This window comes from Polyodon spathula, chromosome 3 (genome assembly GCF_017654505.1).
Source record: "Polyodon spathula isolate WHYD16114869_AA chromosome 3, ASM1765450v1, whole genome shotgun sequence".
In the NCBI taxonomy this organism is placed as follows: Eukaryota; Metazoa; Chordata; class Actinopteri; order Acipenseriformes; family Polyodontidae; genus Polyodon; species Polyodon spathula.
The window spans coordinates 88,481,867-88,502,200 of NC_054536.1; the positions used below are offsets into that span (position 1 = coordinate 88,481,867).

Genomic DNA, 20,334 nt, shown 5'->3' on the forward strand with positions numbered 1-20,334 from the left:
TTCTTCAAATCCGGTACATCCCACTCTTAATACCTATAAAGTTCAAAAAATTTGTCATTCGTGTCTGAAATCCATCGACCTCTTCATAACATTTTCCACTGTCTGACCTTATCAAAATGGCATGCTTTAGAAACATTTTTTCAGCTTCAGCTTCCCACGTTGAAGTGTTAGGGGAAACGTCAGAAAATATGTGACGTATTTGTCTGGGCGTACGTACCTGGGACTGGCCCAAACGCAAGGCGAGTGAGCGACAGTGAGGGAGTGAAAGAGTGAGGTAGTTAGTAAAATCGGTGAAGCAGCGAGTTTGAGGAGGAAGCAGGTCTGATACGGTGACACGAGTTCAGCCTTCTACACTAAACACCAGAACACCTCCATATAAATACACCCACACTGCATGCTGACTTTACTGACTATACTGAAATGCAAGAGGATTGCAAAATCTTTAGAAGATTACGCTGGAATACCGTAGCAGTCTGCACTTATTCGTTTTTTTTTTTTTGGTTAATATTACATGTCTAGAGTCGCGTAATACAACTGGACATAAATCAAGTTTACAATGTGTCTTTGGATGACAGTTTTAATTAAATCGGTGGAGCTGGATGTTTTCGTCTAAAATTACTTCCCCTTTGTGACCGCTGTGTGAGCTTGCTTTCTTTTTAATCTACTTCAAGGACATCTTGAGTGAGACGCGAGATTCTGGCTTTTAAAATTTAAAAAGCTTTTTAAAGAAGTCAGTTGCGTCGCTTATCGAGACAGGATGATGAACATTAGCAGTGCTGGTACTAGTGGTATTACTAGCAACTGCATTTATGCAAGCCGTAAAAGGCGAAAGCCAGTGCAGAAAAGGTAAGGACTTTTTAAAAGTACCTTTTTGTTTTAATATTTGTGTGCATATATGTACTCCTGATGAGGTGTCAATGTTATTTAAACTGCTGAGATTGCTTTCGGCTTCCTCTGTCACTTTGTGCAATGCTTTAATGTGGGCGATTCCCTCTCTTATTGCACCTTTCCATAATTGTATGGGGCGAAAGTGGGAACACGCACGGCGAAGTTCAAGGTCGTTTGTGAATGTGATGACAAAACAAGGCACAATCTAACACAAGTGGAGTGCTTTACAAAGTTTCAGTTACTTGTTACATTGTATTAGTAAATGACTAACGTTGTGTTGTAGATGGGTGTAGGACGTATACAAGGGTTAGGCTACGTGCGCAGGTCAGGAGTGCAGCTGAAGTTACACAAACAACAGACAATGTGCAGAGGTACTGTGAGGTGCGCGTCGCCGGAACCGCTTCGCTGGGTCAAATAGGACAAGTATATCACCCAAGAATGCACAGCAAAGCCCATTTCGTTTCGTTAACGCCTTTGTAGTGCATTATTTTGTTGTTGTTGATTTTAGTGCATCTATAAGGTTATGCTTTGATTTCTAAAGCTTGTTATTTTGGATTGCAGAGGCAGTTTATCATCAGTATGCTCTGAAGTTCAGGTTCCCTGCCTTTTTTAGACTACTTTCTGTGTTGTTTGTATTACAATATGTGATGTTTTCATTCTGTAGACTACAGTCTACTGTGCACAGACCAGTCTGGTGTACTCATAAAAACAAAGTGGTATTTGGACATGTCTGGACTTACAGTTTTGTGATCCGATAAGCTGAAGACCGTAATTGCTCCACCATAAACAGACTTGTTTACACTGCATTTGTATTGCATTTAATTCTGATAATGTCAGGCCTGATGGAGGCTAGCTGGGGATGCGATTAATGTAGTTTAGAGAGCGACACTATTTAGATCTGTCATTTTAAATATCAGTAAAATAGACCCAGTCTCCCAAAACGACATATCTATTTTTAAAAGGATAGCAATTGTAATATTCTATCCTAATATGAGACGACAGATGTTCTAATTAGATCACTCTCTCAAACCAGCATTCTCTGTCCCCATTGCTGAAGCATGTCCAGTCAAATTAAGCTTTGTTCAATAAGCCCCAAGAGGGTGAGCTACAGTGCCATCACCTAATAGGGTATTTTGGTTCACTATTAGCAATGTATACCAATGTATTTAACTGAATAATTTAAGTCAGGGTTGCTTTACAACCTCTTGTGATTTTCTTTTTTTTTAAATTCAATGTAGCATAAAAAGTGATTTGTAGTTAATGGTGCACTCATTTTGCTAAGAAAGTTAAAGCAAGGATCATTCATTCAAATAAATTGCAAGTTTATTGTCAAACTGTATAAAGAAAAAAAAAAAAAAAAGATTCAATTTTAGTTTTTAAAATTATGTCTTACACCTAATGCAGAATTTGGGGTGTTTTCGGTGAAAACGTGATCACCTTTATTTTATTTAGTTATTTATTTATTTATTTATTTTTTGTTGTAGATTTCTGTGTTATGTGTTAGTCAATAAGAACATAAAACAGGACAATTCTAAAAGCAAAAGGGTGGACAATTGTCTATCTATCTATCTATCTATCTATCTATCTATCTATCTATCTATCTATCTATCTATCTATCTATCTATATTTGAAGGTTGCTTTATTCAAGGTTTTTTTTTCTTTGTAGCCTCGAGGTAACCATGTTAAGGTGTGTTAAGTTCTGTTCGCTATTGTTGGAGTTGCACTGAGGCATGGTAACTTGCGGCATGTGGTCTGTTTGTTTTTTGTGATAAATTGCTAAGATTGCTATTCTTAATTACTATAACAGAGACTTATTGAGTGTTTGCTTTTTAACAACTGTTAAGTTGTCAGAATTGTAACTGAAGCCATTTGCTTCTAGTACTATTCTAGCTTTGTCGTCAGTATTCTAGTTTTCAAAGATTGTTTAAAGAAAAACAACATTACAAAATATTAATTTAAAAAAAAAAAGTGTGTGTGATTATTGAATTTAGTAAAATTTTCTAAATAAATAATTGGTCTTTCCTATATTTTATATACTGTACGTGTAATGGCTTTTTCAAAACTCATAAAAAAATGGTTAAATATTTTCATATAAGTATTGACACCAAACGTTTTGTGTGCTTGTTGTAGGCTAGACAGCAGTATTCATTTCTAGAAAGGTACAGCTAATTTATATGGCATATCAAAAGAGTTGCCAGAATAATAGTGTATAATCATATTTGCTGTAGGTCGGATTTCTGTACAAAATCAGTACACTTTAGATACCTCAACCCTAAACCTTACCCAAAGACCGAACCACAACCTCAACTGAAAACCTCTATCTGATTCAGTATTTAACCAAATGTACTCAATTACAGTACAATAGTATGTATTTTTTATCAAATTGTATCAGGTTTTAAATATTTAGAATCGACACGTTTTCATAAAGTAATTATGAACGAGGTTTACGTGTGCCTTTTTGTAGGAGAAAAAGCAAAGAAAAACTGAAATTTAACTTTAACACTTCAAATAAAACAAACATGGAAATGGCATTGTAAAGTGATGAGGAAAAAAACTCACCATTTTGGTTCTCGTGTATTACATTCTACGTAACAGAATCGCTAAATAACAATAAATAAATAAACATCTTCCTACTGTTTTTAAATAGACTGAATACCCCAAACTATCGCATAACAGGGCTATATTTAAATCAGAAAGTATTTATTGAAACCACCTTGTGCTCAACTCAGTAATTGAACTGATGCAATTCCTTGTCGAAATGTATTTTGTTTTAACCTTAAGTTCTACAAGAATGCAATCATATCTGTCATCTAAGCATTTGATATGCCATCAGTACATTTAACCAGGTTATGTTTCATTGGTGCCAATTATGCTCTTATGTCTTCAGTTGTTGACTGAGATTTCGGCGACTAACAAATCACACACACACACACACACACACACACACACACACACACACACACACACACACACACACACACACACATATAATATAAAAAACTAATATGTGCCACAGTATCATTGAATCCTGGATTGTATGACCTTATAAACCAACCACAACCGAGCTGTTTGAAAATGAAAGCTAATTCCACCACAGGTACCGCTACATTTAAAATATTCATTCAACGTGTTATAACTCGCTGTAGTTAGCGATATGTGTTTTACGTGTAACATTTTGTGTTAATGCACACATTTCACTAGTTAAACAGGAGAAGTACTCAAGGTAGTGGTAATCTATTATAAAAAGAAAACAGATAGATAAATTAATGCACCTCAAGACTATTTCGTCTGTTATTCGTACTTATAAAACAAGGAAGTCTTCGATTATGGTAATGTTATATTCTGTTTTTTTTTTTTTTCATAGTCAGAATTGATAACGTAATAATTACCTACCTGTTATGTGTTCATTTTTAGCGTGGGTTTTCGAAACCAATGTTAACATTATAACAAAATAATCTCCATGATTTAAACTAGCATTTTTATAGACACTAAATAAACTTAATATCCCGTTAGGTCATTGACTGTTATTTTATAAAATCATAATGTTTTTAACAGTTATTTAATTTTACTATAAATAAACTTAATACCTTTAAATTGTATCCACGTTGTTATGTACTTTAGGTATTTGTATTGTATTTGTAATACGATAAGCATTGTAGGCCTCACGCGTCTCTACATGGGGCGGTGCAAACCTCATCTATCGGGAAGCTCTATTGGCAATGGTTTCCCGCTTCATGAAAGATACTAATAATGTACTTGTTAAAAAAACTAATACCAGTAATTATGTAAGTGTTCACTAGGGGTCGGTCATATATTGCAGTGTAAGGTATTAGAAAAATGCTACTGCAAGATCTTTACAATGCCTAAGACCTCATCTAGACTATTGCGTTCAGTGGTGCAGCAATTAACTGATGCATCGATTATTGACAATCTGTTCTTACATTCCCAGAGCTTCGATTACATATTGGTGAATCGATGCAGCACATTAGAACTCAGTTTGAAGTCTCCTGTTGCCGGTTTGCATTAAAGTCTTGAGTGTGTGTAAGAGTGCACTTCTATTAGTGCTAGTACGGTAGATAAACAATATCAAAGCGTTGCTAGGGTACACACTTTAGGCGTCTACGTTGGCGTTGGACAACCCAAATCCGAAGTAGACCTATTGTATTCATGTTTACTTGATTTAAGAATTATGGCAATACGTAGTTGTTTTTTTTTTTTTTTTTTTTAAATCTCTTAAATCTACCGATTTACCTTATTTTGTTTCAAAGCATGTTGCTGGAAGCTGGATTTAGTACAGTAGTTAAGTTAGTCAGGATTTGTGAGATTAAATACAATGTTTTGCTTTGGACATAAGGTTAACAGTAAAGAACAACCATAGTTAAGGTAGAAATTAGTTCTGTTAAAACGGACGCACCTATATTCTTTTCAGTTTTTAAAAACTCAACCCCTTTAAGTTGAAATGTAAGTTGTGTCTTTTTGTTTAACTATTATGCACAACTGTGTTTTTAGTTATTGGATCTTATCTTAAAAACACACATTTTTGTTCTTTATTTTGAAAAATAAAATGTCAATGCATCGATTATCGTTGATAAGTCTATACGATAATCAAATAAGAAATGAGGTTGCCGATTGCACCACTAGTTCAGTTCTGTTCACCTCGCTACAAAAAGGATATTGCTGCTCTAGAGTGCAAAGGAGCGACCAGAATTATTCTTGGGTTAAAAGGCATGTCATATACAGATGAAATAACTGAATCTGTTCAGTCTTGAACAAAGACGACTATGCGGCGATCTGGTTCAAGCATTCAGAATTCTAAAAGGTATTGACAATGTTGACCCGAGGGACTTTTTTGACCTGAAAAAAGAAACAAGGGCCAGGGGTCACAAATAGAGATTAAATAAAGGGGCATTCAGAACAGAAAATATGAGGCACTTTTTTACACAGAGAATTGTGGGAGTCTGGAACCAACTCCCCAGCAATGTTGTTGAATTTAACACCCTGGAATCCTTCTAGAAGCTGCTTGATGAGATTCTGGTATCAATAAGCTGCTAACAACCAAACAAGCAAGATGGGCTGAATGGACTTTCATTTGTACCCTTTCCTCTGTTCTTATATGGACTGGAGAGGAGGGATATAGTGGAAACTTATTGCCCCGAGGAAAGACTATTGTTACAGACAGGGGGCTATAATGCCCGAAGCCGCTTATACAGTTTATACAGAATGTGTGATTTGATTGTACATTGAGCTAAGAAAAAACAAATGTCCTTTTGTACTAAATACGAACAAAAAGCCACAGAGCAATTCAGGCAGTTCAACGTTTTCGTGGTATGGTTATTTAACATTTTGGGCAGGCACAACTTTGGCTTGGCTTTAATTGTGATGTTACTGACTTAATCTTGGTTTTCACGTGGATAGCCACATATGTTATATATTATGGAATAACTGTAAATGTAAATGGGTTGTATTTAACAAAACAAACATCAAGGGAATTAGAGACCTCTATTTGGGCAGCAACTTCTGTCCTCTCACTGCAGTACTTTGATGATCTGTTGTGCAAATGAGTGGCTTTGTTTCAATCAACTTAAACTGAGACATTTTGTTCAAGAAGCACACCTTCTAATGGTTCTTGCTAACATTTTAAATACAAACGTGTTGGCATAGTGCCATTTCTACTGCTTTCCAGCTTGTGGAATTAGAACCTTTTAAAATCTCTATTGGGCCATGACTGTATACGTCTGCAGTAGAGATCGGATGGTATAAAATTTGCACGATATAACCGTTAAAATAAATACATACATAAATAAATAAAATACTTTGGTAACCTTAATATCACGGTATACAGTACATCATGCAAGTTATCAAATAAAGACTCAAAAGAAGAAAGACTAATGTAAATCACTTAAATTACTGTAATTCACAAAAATAAAACCAACAAAACACACTCCTTTCATGGAAACACCATACCTCAACACTTACAGAAATGTGTGCAGATTCTGCATAGCCCAGTGCAGCTTTGAAATGGTTTTGCGTGAGGCTGGCTACGGCTGTGAACCAAAGGGACGAATGCAAAGATCACGAGTGACCTGCTAATCGTAATGCAAATAACCACTAAAACTACTGCTGCCACCTTGTTAGCGGAGGCAAACGACATTTTATCATTATCTTTTTTACAGTAAAGTTAATGTTAATCTATTACATTAAACTGACTGTTGATAATCCAGACAAATTTAAATATAGGACGTTGAAATGTATGCTATGCTGTAAGGTTTGGAGAAGGCGTGTCTCTTTCTGACGCCTACGCCTCTGTGTGTGGCGTCAGAAAGACAGCAGCCAAGAGCAGCCGGCGCAGCAAGCGCTGGGTAACAGAACGCAGCAGTTGAAACATGTATTGTGTCGTTGACAGTTTCCTTCAAAACCATGATCAAAATAGAGTATTAATTCACAAAAGGATCTTCCTCTTGATTGATTTAGAAGCAGCAGCTTGATTTACAAGAAGCGTGTTTGCAGTTGAAAAATGTGTTAACCGTTGTATAACAAATTACGATAATTGCAGTTTAGAATAAAAGGAACAGTATTAATACTGTACTGTACCTAAACTACATTAACATATTTAATTGCATATCGCTTTGTAGTTTTCCATACTTAATGAAAAACTGACAATAATTAAAAAATGTGACATTTCGAAATCCAACATGAAATACTGTACTATTATGGCTTCCGGTAGAGTGTTGGAAGGTTCGAAGGTTCATTCGCTAGCCAGGCATTCAAAGATTGTTTTAAACCTTCGAAGGTTCATCAGATGAGTTCATGCACCGTATTTTTTTCTCTTCCTATTAACAGAAACTGTTTGACAATGTGTGAATACTATAAATCGCACGTTAAATGTCACTCACATGCAAAACTGGATCTTTTGATTTGTATAATGCATATTACATAAACAAATGTTAATAAAATCTGCTACCAAATTGTTATACATTACGTACAACTGGAGCAGGGTATAGTATCCAAAGCAGTTTTTTTTTTTAAAACTACATGTGAATGTTTATATTCCATTTATATGGATTACCTGTAAAATAACAGGATATTCAATCAAATATAAACAAGTAGCTATGGTGACGTCACCAATAAATTATTCAAATGAGTACCATCGAAGGTTCAAACCTTCCTTCTGTAATGCGTTCCGAACCTTCGAAAGTCAAACCCTTTGTTGCAGCCCTATCGTTCTGTAGTTTCTTTGATTACATGATGTTAAATAAAACATCTGCATTTTGTTACCCTATATTTTGTCTCAATCCAAAAAAATAAAAAAAAAGTTTATGATGAAAAACTTTTGGCCATAGCTGTACCTGGAACTCCTCGACCAGACTGGACTGACTGTTCGACCAAACAAGCAGAACACATTACAGGGCAGGAATGTGGAACGGCTTTGCCAAATCAGATTTCCCAGTTCTGTTCAGTCTGTTCGGGCTCTCAAAATTACATCTTTAGTGTTGCATCTCCCAGCACAGCAATCACATTACCTTAAAGGACACATAAGGACCTCTTTTATTTTATTGTGATACATGTTCCCATGTGTTGCTACAACTGTTTACGTAAGGTGTGTGTATTTTTAAATTATTTATTTATTTATTTATTTTTACATTTTGACCACTTTTTTTACTTTTAAATTGCATTCCCTGCCTCAAGATGGCTTACCACATGGACCTCTCAGAACAACATTTCTCATCATCCTCCTGCTCACTGGTAAATCCATCTCCGTTACATATGTGAGCAGAAGGATGATCGGAAATGTAGTTCTGAGATGTCCATGTGGGCAGTGCTTACAAACTACCATGAAATGTTCCTGTCAGGACATTGCACTCTGACTGGCTATCATATTATTGTTATTGGAAAACGATTGACTGCGAACAGCCAATCAGCTTCCAGATCTAGCAGGCTTATATTACGCATAGATGCCCGCTGGAACGTTGAAGTGCTTAACTGTGAATTACATTTTAAAATCAATCCGTGCACAAATGCCGCTTTTTTTCCTCAACATTCTAGTCTACAACTAATCAGATAACATTAAAAGCTACTTTAACATACTTTCTGACGCTGGTCTTGAGACAAGCGAAATCATGTCTGTGACAGGACACTGTAATGAAGGCTCAATTTGCAGGTACTGGACAGCAAATCTAGAGGGAAGACACGAGTGGTCCACAATTCTGTTATCGGCTGGATCCAAACAACACCCTCCCTCAAAACCAGCCAGTCAAACTGCCAACCCTGTTTCAGTTCATTCCACACCAACCAATCCGCTCTCTGCTTGCTTGAATGACGGCCCGCCTCCAACAACAAGTTTCGAGTCAATACTACACAGACTATTCAAGAATTGTACATGTCCTGATAAATTATAATTAGAAAGAGTAAGACCCAATTAATAAATATGTTAGCAATAATAATAATAATAATAATAAATAATAATAATAATAATAATAATAATAATGTTTTCTCTATGTGTATTGTTTATCTATTCTAATTATGTTAGGGACTATTTTCCTCGGCGGAATGTTAACTGGCGAAATATGTTCAAGGTAAATACAGGTTTTATTTTTTTTTTAAAGAGAAAATAAAGAATAAATTATTTTGTAATAGCGATAGAGCCCTCTCGACGCGTGTGCTACCGTGTGGTAGATGACCTTGACTTTCGTTAGCGCCCTCGCCTATGGCTTGGGACACAACTCCAATCGTAGTCATCTACCACACGGTGGAGCCTGCCGGGCTCTATCGCTTAAATAAAACACCGAAAACCTAATCTTAAGGTCAGTATACTATACTGCAGTCATTACACATCTAAAGTAGTTCATGTTTGGCAGTGAATAGGCGTTTTTTTTAAAAAAAAGTGCCTGGGGGTACTGACTTTCTCAGTTGTCCTGACAGGAACATTGCATGGTACCTCTTGTAAGCTCTGCCCCATGTGGGTATATGGGAAGCTTTCTTGAGGCAGGGAATGCAATTTAAAAGTTTAAAAAAGTGGTTAAATGTAAAAATAAAAATAAAATAAATAAATAAAACAATACACACAACTTACGTAAACAGTTGTAGCAACACATGGGAACATGTAACACAATAACGCTGACCTATTGCAAGAGCGCTCGCTCTGCGTCCCGCCTGCAGACAGACAATATGGACAATCTGTCAGCTGTGATTTGTCAGTTTGTGTTTTGATTGACAGCCCGGCAATACTACCTTGCTACCTTGCTGGGCCCAGGTTCAGTTGCAGTTCTCAATTTAACAAGAATGAATTTAACAAGAAAGGCTGAAATATATTTGTCAGTTGTTACCAATTCTGTGGATGCTGAAAGAAGTGTTTAACAATATGGACACATTTTCAAAGAGCAACTTTAATCTTCACTGATGATGCTGAAGTTTTTGATAGCAAAAGAACTCAGAATGGATTTTGTTGTTGTCTTTCATGCAAACGTAAGTAACTTCTTGTGGGCTTCTTATGAATAGCATTTTTTTTGTACATTATGTTAAAAAACAAAAAAACAAAAACAAAACAAATAAAAACAAAAAAATAAATAAAAACAGCTTACATATTTTACAGAACCTATTAAATGCCCAGATTCCAACACATAGTTATAATATCTATAGTGTTCAGGGATCAGTGCCAGAAAGGGAAATCCCCCAAAAAAAAAAAAAAAAAAAAAAAATCTTCTCTTCTATTGACAAAATATATATTTGTGCCTGATGAGATCCAGATATCAAGAAAATGTGTGTGTGTGTGTGTGTGTATATATGTGTGTATGTATATATATATATATATATATATATATATATATATATATATATATATATATACACACACACACACACACACACACACACACACACACACATATGATTTGCATAAAAGTGTACTGGTAAATAATAAATAATGTATCACTTATGAGTTTTCTCAAATCATATTGAAAACAAACCTTTCCTTTTAAAATCATGTTATACATATTCACAGGGATGTAAGGGTGAAATTAATGTCAGTAGCCATCTACAGCGCTCTGGTTGTTAATCTGCTAATACCTACTTTGTAGTAAATGGGATGAGCAATTCTAATGGTTAAAGTAACACAATGGGATGATTGTTTAGTGATTTCTCATTATGTGGCTTACTGTGGAGACTGTATCGACATCTTGTGGCTGTAGGACTAAATTACAGGTTATTAGACAAGTCATGTAAAACACAAGGCCCTACACGTTTTTTTTTTAAATCTAGGATACCGAACTAAAGTGTAATTTAAAAAAACGAGAACTATGCTTGTACTTGACAATAACCAACACTGTATATCTTTATTTAGTAACCATTACAGTTTACAGTTAAGAGTACACATGGCCTGTAACCTCTACAATAGAAAATGTTTGTTAAAGGTCTTAATTTGCGTTTTTGTTCTCTGTTTATGTAAGAAATTAACACTGCTCCTGATGTATTTCGACTCTCAGTGCAAAGCCATCACTTCCTGAAGCCAAGTCCAACCCATCCAAGAGGCATCGAGATCGGTTGAATACAGAGCTTGAGCGGCTGGCCAGCCTTCTGCCCTTCCCCCAGGATGTTATCTCCAAACTGGACAAACTCTCAGTACTGCGACTGAGTGTCAGTTACCTGAGAGCCAAAAGCTTCTTCAGTGGTAAGTCATGACAAGCCTTGTCGTTTGTTCATATCTGTGTGGGAATTTAATAGGTTACCTATTTAAACCTTGAGACGCTCACCAGGATCACTTTAAAAGACCCCCTGAACCATTATAGCAGCAACAATCATTGTTATTGTTATTTATTGAAGTTTACTTGCTGTCTTTGTAATGCAAAGGTTAGTGAAATTATGATTCTGGTTGGGATTATTATTCGTCAATGGTATTGCCTCTGATTTAACCTTAGTCTGAGTGGATTTACGTTCAGCAGTACTTAGGGGCGAGTTGAATGTGAACCGAAGGAGTTTCCATAAGGAGTTGCTAGCTGAAATGCGTTATAATGTCTAAGCAGCAGCAGGTCCAGTGATAATAATAAAAAAAAAACAGTACTAATTGTACATGCAGTCCGGCTAAGAGGGAACCCCTCGGAAAGCAAGCAAAGTGTTCTCTTTGGCGAAGTGTTCTCTAAGACAGAATTTACCACTGACCAGACACAATATAAATCAATCAAATTATATTTATTACTTGTCATGACCCACGTGCATCAGCATATGAAATTAACTGAATAAGTAACAGAGAAGCAATAGGCAAGTGGATGTTAAGAAACTATAATATAGTAACAGACAAGCTAATGTTAATAAACAAGCTGTCAAACTAAATTAACACAGCACCCCTACACGTGTTAAAAAGTGCAGCAGTAGCTCTAGGTACAGGAGCAATATTGCAAACATGCACAGAAGTATTTAGAAGAATGGTGTGAAGCTCACCAGAATGGAAAGACTCTTGATTCAGGTTTTTTTAAGGAGCTCAGATAATTAGATTATTCTACCTTTATTCTATCTTTGTTTTTGTTCACAAATACTCTTTTTTTAGATTTGGCTATTACTGGTATTGTAGGTGAATGTATTTTAATGGTTGAATCTATCAAGTAAAAATTATTCAGACATTAACAGATCAAACCATTAAACTGTATACCACACTTTGACGGTCAAATTAAAAAATAAATAAAAAATAAATAGTTCTAAAGGGTTTGTAATGCGTGCTGGAAGCCCCCTTTTATATGAATACAGTAAGCTAAAATGTGGGAAATACTGTGTGAATAACAGGATGCAAACATTGGGTGTGTTAATTCCTGCGGAAAGTACAATGTAAATGTGTAATCACATGATCTTGTTTGAAAAGGAAGCCAGAGTTGTGCTGCAACAATAGATGTGTTTCAAAGAAATGAAATGCACTTGATCCATGTTTGAATAAACCAATAGAATGAAATCATATACTTATGAATGTAGCTCAATATACCTTCTGTTAATGATACACTAGTGGTGTTGATGAAACAAGATTCTCCACACAGTGGATGGATTTCAGTTGCTGGGATGTTTAGATATTCTCAGTATGTTACAATCTTTGTTCAGCGCTCTGGGATGCCCTGACATGAAGGGAGCTATATAAAAATATATTTGTATTGTATTTATTTACTGACAGTCAGTCATTGCAATCTAATTATTTATTAACACATACAGATGTGATGTGCTGAAACATAGTAAATGGTGATATATACATAACCACTTTGTTATCAAGTTTGTACATACATACACATATATCTATATATATATATATATATATATATAATAATATATATATATATATATATATATATATATATATATATATATATATAAAATAAATCTCTCTCTCTCTCTCTCTCTCTCTCTCTCTCTATAATATATATATATATATATATATATATATATATATATATATATATATATATATAATGGTTACAATGTTACCCCATTTGTTATACAAATTATGTAAGGATATGGGAATATAGAAATGGACAGGGAGGTGTTTTGTTTATACGTTCATAACAGAGAAGACTATGTTGGAAGGAATACATCCAATGGGCTTTGTGCATGCCTATTCCAGCATATCCATTTCTATTGAAAAGTGGGAAGAAATGCCCCAGATATGACTAAAAGTTATTTTTTAAAATGTGTAATGTTATTTATATACTTAACTTTTATTTGGACTTTGACTGCAAACTACTTGGGTGATGTTAAGCCTTTGAGTTCTGCTGTTACTGGACTCCTATTGGTATCAGTTTGATTCCGGCATCATTTTTTTTTTTTTTTACATTTTGGAATCAGCAAGTAAGGGTACTGTACATCTCGTTTTTATGTTATATATTATAGCATAGCTGTTATTGAGCAAACATATTTTGTGTGTTTTGTACAAGTTGTGAAAGGGTGTCAAAAAATGTAGTTGAAAGTTTTGAAGGTCCTTTTTATAAGTTCTGCGTTTTATAGTTAAACCCCCTCTGCTGTGTATTCTTATTTCATACTTCTATTTTATTTTATTTTTTACTTTGAATACCTATAGATGCCTTAGATGTTTCTTGGCTGTTACTGCTGATGTGTTTATCTATGTATCTCTATGTGTGGTTACTGCTGATACACTCCAAGGCCCTGTCACTGTTGAGTGATCAGAGGTTGAGCATTCGGGTATTCAAAACTTTGATTCTTGGTATATTCGAATATCTTATTGTACGAAATTCCCACCCCTAGTCAAAATATGTTAAATGTACAAAAAGCCTGATTTAAAAAAAAAAAAAAAAAAAAAAAAAAAAAAAGATCAGCTCTGTGACGAAGTGCCCGCCCCTGTGTGTATTTTCTGTTATATGTTGCGTGTGGTGTGTTAAATGTTGGTGTATAGTCATTGGTACATGGGATATAAACGGGTCTGTGTAACACGAGTGTTTAAAATGTATATTTGTATTTAGGCACGAGGATTGCACAGCACTTCACGCGTAAGTAAAATATAATATGTGAGCAGGGGGAATTGCACTTTATTAATTCACATGCAGTTGTACTGAGACTCCAATTGAATGATTGATTAGCAGTCGAGTCTCGGTACAGCTGCATAAAAGCAGCATGTTTTTACATACTCGGGGTTGTGTGTTCGGTGAGTGGAGAACAGGATAGGAGACGGAGGTAATAATTGTGATCATAAATAATATAAGTAAAGTATCTGCTCACCATGTTTTCTTTAGTGTTAGTCCGTTTTGTTTGTCTGTTTATTTTGGCGAATGTGCCATGTCCTGTTTTTGTTTGTTGCAGCCGTTTATTTTCTGTGTCTGTTCATTCATTAAATGCTGAGCAAAAGCATTCGCTTAGCTCCACCAAACTCCACCTCTCTGTTGCTTATTTCCTGGCTCTGGTCTGACGTCACCCACTCCGGCCGTCTTTGTGACAAGCTCTTACCATTTAAAAATATAGGAGCATGTACAAGATCGGCCAACGCAGCGCTAAATTGGCAGTGTATAGTAGTGTTCTGCCGCAGCACAAATTTGTATTATGAATGTATTAACTTATCCAAAATTAATGAGGCACGGCGTGATGCTTAAATACCCTGCGCTGGTTCTCAAAATGGGCTACCAGTAGAATAGATTAATCTGATCAAATGGGCTACCCATAACAGGTCGGTCATTTGGAGTGGCAGAAATGACAGTTCAAAATGGCCTAACCTGTGTTTTAAATAATGTACACGTTTTAACCAACTAAACCCCGGGCAGCTCACTTGGAAAGGCAGAAGATGGCCCGTGTTGACTAAGTGTCTTGACTTTATATTATAATATTATATGACGAATAAAACCAAATATACATAATTAAAAGCAGGGGCGGATCTAGACTTTCATGAAAGGTGAGGGGGGGTTCAAGAATGTCATCAAGGGGACAAAGTTTATTCTGCAACGAATACAAACAATTGTACATAATGAAATAACTGGCATCAAGCTATAATTTCATCCTCAGGGAGATTAAAAAAGGGTAATGCGGACCCTAAATACTCTCCCTTCTCAGTACTCTCCCTCTGTTCCTAGGTTGTTCAGGAAGGGTTGGAGCCTGCACTGTCTGTCGTAAGAAATACATTATGACTGCCGTTATAATGCTATTTCCTATCAGCTGCTTTCTGACTTTTTCTTTACGCCCAAATAAGACCAATTTAAAATCAGACTTATCTGGTACCTTTTTAGAGCTAGTGCAGCTGTTCTGCCGCTTCATAAATCTCATTTTAATATCACAGACTTAGTGCATATACTTAAGGCTTGACAAGAGCTGGTGAGCGGCCGAGGGCATTGCATGGCGGAGCGCATTTTGGCAGTGCTAATACAGCCTTAACTTGTCAAAAGTGTCATGATACATACAGGGCAATTTTAAGGCTGGCGTAAGGTCAGCGCTATGGCATTAATGCTGTTGCAAACGCTTGATACATAACCTTTCATGGTATACACATAATCAGGACCATTAAAGAAATAATCCACAAAAGTGTTTATTTTATTTTTGAATGGCCCTAACACACAACATAACAAATGACTTGCTGTTAACTTGCTGAGCACATTAATACAGTTTTGTACTTAAAAAAATAAATAAATAAATACAATAGAAAAACCGGTGACAATCTCAATTTCCTCAGGATGTCTTGTAGCCCTAACGTAGTGCCCCGAGACTTTTTTAGTTTTTTCCTCTACTTGTTTCCTTAGAATGTGAACTAAACTGCAAAATGTTTACTTCTTAGTCAGGTTAGCTTGTATAGTTTGTTTCCTGTGTGCAAAAGTCCAGCTATTCACATTGCAGTTTAGCAAGTGAACCAGAATGTGTTTGCCAAATGGACCGAGACCACCTATATAGGTATGGTTTGTTTTCCGAGCTGACTTTGTTGACAAACTACACATCTAGCATACCAAGTGCAGACCAAACCCTCTAAACGGAGCCAGTGTGAACACAGCCTAAGATTATCTTTCTCACCCTTTCTAATATGCACAAATATTACTGTTTTTGTTTTTTTAGATTATTAAACTGCCACTGTCACTGGACCTACTATTGCCTATATCTCATAACCCATTTCAGCTACTGTAGCAACTCCATAATTTCAATGTTACGGAAACTCCTTGGGTTCACAGTCAACTCGTGCCAAAACTAGGTCGGCCGAAGCACTGTTGAACGTAAATCAACTCGGATTAAGGTGAAGTCGGAGGTAAGACCATTAATGAATACACCGTGTAACAATTTTTTTTTTTTTTTTTGGTTCCTGGGTAGTAAGTGTTATTTCCTAATTGCTTGTGCCTCAAAAGTATAGAAAATGGCTATTATTCCCCACAAAATTTGCTACAGTATAATCGTAAATCTCGAAAAACTACTCACTTCTAAATCTTTTGTAGTCATTTTTGTATTACTTTAGTATAAATACATGTTAATTTGGATTCATATGTTGTTTTTTCTGACTTTATGTGAACACACATTTGCCTGTTTTCCCATTGGAAATAGTGATATTTTGAAATATCACTGTCCTGGTCACAAAAGCAACTTTTGTGGGGAATAATAGCCATTTTCTATACTTTTGAGGCATAAGCAATTAGGAAATAACACTTATTACCCAGGAACAAAAATTGTGTTACATAGTGTAATAATCCCAACCAGAATCATGATTTCACTAACCTTTGCGTAACAAAGGCAGCCAGCACATTTCAAGTAAAAAAACAACAAAAACCTTATGTGTTATGCTGCACTGTCTTTGTTTAGTGTTTGCTGTCCAATAGCTGTGAAGTGAGTTTTCATTATGGCAAGTCAAAGTGATAAAGCCAGTACTTGATTTGAAATTTGATTCACAGTTTATGCTGTGACGTAGCAGTGGGTATCAACTGTCTCACAGAAGCCTGGTAGAACTGGAAGCTGATTGGTTAATGGTATTAAATATGGATCTAATGAATTTTCTAATTTAAAATAACTATTTGAATCTAGTCATAGTCCTTATTTTTGCACTGGTGGTGGTTCACTAAATTTGGATTTGGTAAAAATCCATAATAAAAATAAATACATAGAAACACTGTATTATAGTTCCTTGACAGTTAAATTGCTTAATTAATTGGATCCCACCACTTCTGTTTGTGGTACAGAGATGGTTTTTAACATCATGTCACAGAAGAGGTTGGCTTTGTGGCAACGCTTTGATGGTTTCATGTGTGGAAGGATAACAATAACATTTGAAAAGTAGTGGTGACATCAGACTATAGACATTGGACCTGGGAACTGGAACATAGAGCATTAATTTTCTTTACACTGATTTGCATTTGACTTTTTTCAGTGCTGTGTTTTTTTTTTTAATGAAAGACATATACTGCAAGCATACTACACAAAACATAACTCTTTAGATATGTACAAATACACAGATTGAACATGCTGTACCTAAAAACATGCTTATATGGGGAGTAAGTGTTCAGAAAGCAGGAGTTAGGCTTCCTGCATAATCTTTATTTAATATCTTTATAGACAGTTGTATTCAAGGTATCCGTTTATTATTATTTTTTTTTTTTTAACTCAGTGACAATAAATGTTATCTTGTGGGTAACTGTCTGGACTCGTATGCTTTGCACTAAACTAGGTGGGTTTCCTCCTCAGACACTCCACTTCCTGTTAGTGAGATTAAAGGTTATATTTGGGCAGGGATGTAGAAGCAGTTGCAATTACATGCAGGCTTTTCACCGTGAAATGACGCATTACTAAAAATATACATAGTGGAGATGTTTGTGTGTATAGGTAATGGTACCTTGTAACATACAATAAATAATATCTGTCATACTATTCTGTTTATTAATTCTGTAAAATACTGTGAAGCCAAAGATAGAATTAATATATTTTTGTGGTAATTTGCCTATTTTAACACACTCCTCTGTCTTGACCCTCTTGGCATACCATAATTAATTTCCTGCGGCGCCATTTTAATACACTTGAGTACATGCCAGGAATGAATGAGTGTAGTCATCGTTTGAATATAAAATGAGTCACAGAATGGCATTATGTAGCACTGCACTCAAACTGAAGGACTTGTGAATAGGAACAAGTGTTGCGTGCTGAACATGCTTTCACTTTTCAAAATACACTTTCATCTGTTTCACAGTTCTGCTACAGACAAGACAAATACAACAAATTAAACCTATTAGTTTCAACACATGTTTAGAAATTCAGGATTGCTGCAAACCCGTGAATCAAGCGCAATATGATACCATAACCAGTGCTGTTGCAAAGTGGATAGCTACCGACTGCAGGCCCTTTAACATTGCAGATGTGTTTTACTTCAATAACCACATTTATTTTAAACGATATTATTTACAATTATGGATGCTGTAACTGTTACTCTATGAATTTTATTATTTATTTAGACGATTTACAAGTTCGTAATAGGATAATTTATTATTATTATTATTATTATTATTATTATTATTATTATTATTATTATTATTATTATTATTAAACAGCAGTGGAAAACATCTCAAACCTTTGTAGTCAAACTCATTTTTTGATAAAGGAAAAATAATTTTCATTCCACTGAGTAAGGTGAGGTAACACTGATTGTGACTACCAAGTTGGTTAAATTGTGCTCATTGTAAATAAACATTATTTATTATTTGATATTAATAATAATTATATCATAAATAATAATAATAATAATAATAATAATAATAATAATAATGCAACACACTTAAATGAGATGGATGCAATCATTGTATCAATTAAAAATGCGATTTTTAAAACGAAGATTAACTGAGATAAAATTTAATCTCAAGATTAATCGTGATTTAATTTTTGTAATTGCTTGACAGCCTTAATTATTATTATAAATATTTTCAATTCATACAGTATATTTTTTCACAGTTTGCTGCATCATATTCCCTGTTTGAATATTCAATACTCACTGTGTTAACTAATTTGATACAATCTGACATATTCTTCAAGCCCAGTACAATGCTTGAGTTGACCACTATTGACATGTTGGCACCAACATCAGAGAAAAAAAAATGGCAATGAGTATAGTGAAATGTGTCCATAAATTGACTTTACTTGCCAGACACTCATCTGTGGCTAACTTTATTTTTTCAGAGCCTCATGAAATATATTATATTTTTCGCTTTTCTTTTGGATTATTCAAAGCGAGATATAAATACATATTTTCATTCATCACTGTTATGCTTTGGCAGTTATGATTTTCTGAACATTTAAATTTAATGGAAAGCATATTGCTGTGCTACAGTAGAAGCAAAGGAATGCCATTATTTTTAGGGTTAGCACAAAGCAGCTGTCACAATCTATTACTCCCCTTCTGGAAGATGTGCAAAGAAAATCTTGGTGTGTATTCGGGAGTATTTTGAAATAAACAAGAGGCAGAAGGAAATACTGTATATAAATTATAAAGACACATTGCTGTTGTTGTATGATACAAAGTCAACAGATTTTTGCGGTATGATAAGTTTTCAGTATCTTCCTTTTGAGTTCTCTTATGTAAGTGTCTTACTCAGTGGTTAGTTTAGAGGTCTTGCACAACTAGAAAATCTTTGGAATGGAATCCAAACTGGAACAGAACTTGCACTGTTGATGTGAAACATGTAACAATGGTTTGACGTACAGATGGCTCGAAATACCTCCTGTACTGATCTGTTCAGTATCCTAAAGAACTCTATATCATCTAGTCAGTAAGGATAATGACTTTGCTGCTGTACCAGTGCAAATATGAGTTTATTAATGCTCAATGGTGCAATAACTACTAAGTGTTTTTCCTGATACACCAATTTATCAAAACTCTCAGAAGTGGATGACTTCCTTGAAGAAACTTGTATGAAATGCCTATACGCTATATGAAGCAGACATTAGCACGCCGAATATTGTCCAGTACGACGATAAACAATAATTTAATTATTCATCTGTGAGTCAGACTAAAAGAGATTATTGAACAAG

At 35.1% G+C, this 20,334-nt stretch overlaps 1 protein-coding gene across 1 annotated transcript in view; it reads left to right on the forward strand.

The window, feature by feature from the left end:
* Nucleotides 1-237: 237 nt before the first annotated feature.
* Nucleotides 238-20,334, forward strand: part of LOC121313592 (aryl hydrocarbon receptor-like) — an 85,910-nt gene continuing 65,813 nt past the window's right edge. The window contains exons 1-2 of the mRNA XM_041246285.1: nucleotides 238-846; nucleotides 11,367-11,551. Of these exons, the coding sequence (XP_041102219.1) occupies nucleotides 758-846; nucleotides 11,367-11,551 (274 nt within the window). The 5' untranslated portion in view covers nucleotides 238-757. The remainder of the gene's footprint in view (nucleotides 847-11,366; nucleotides 11,552-20,334) is intronic.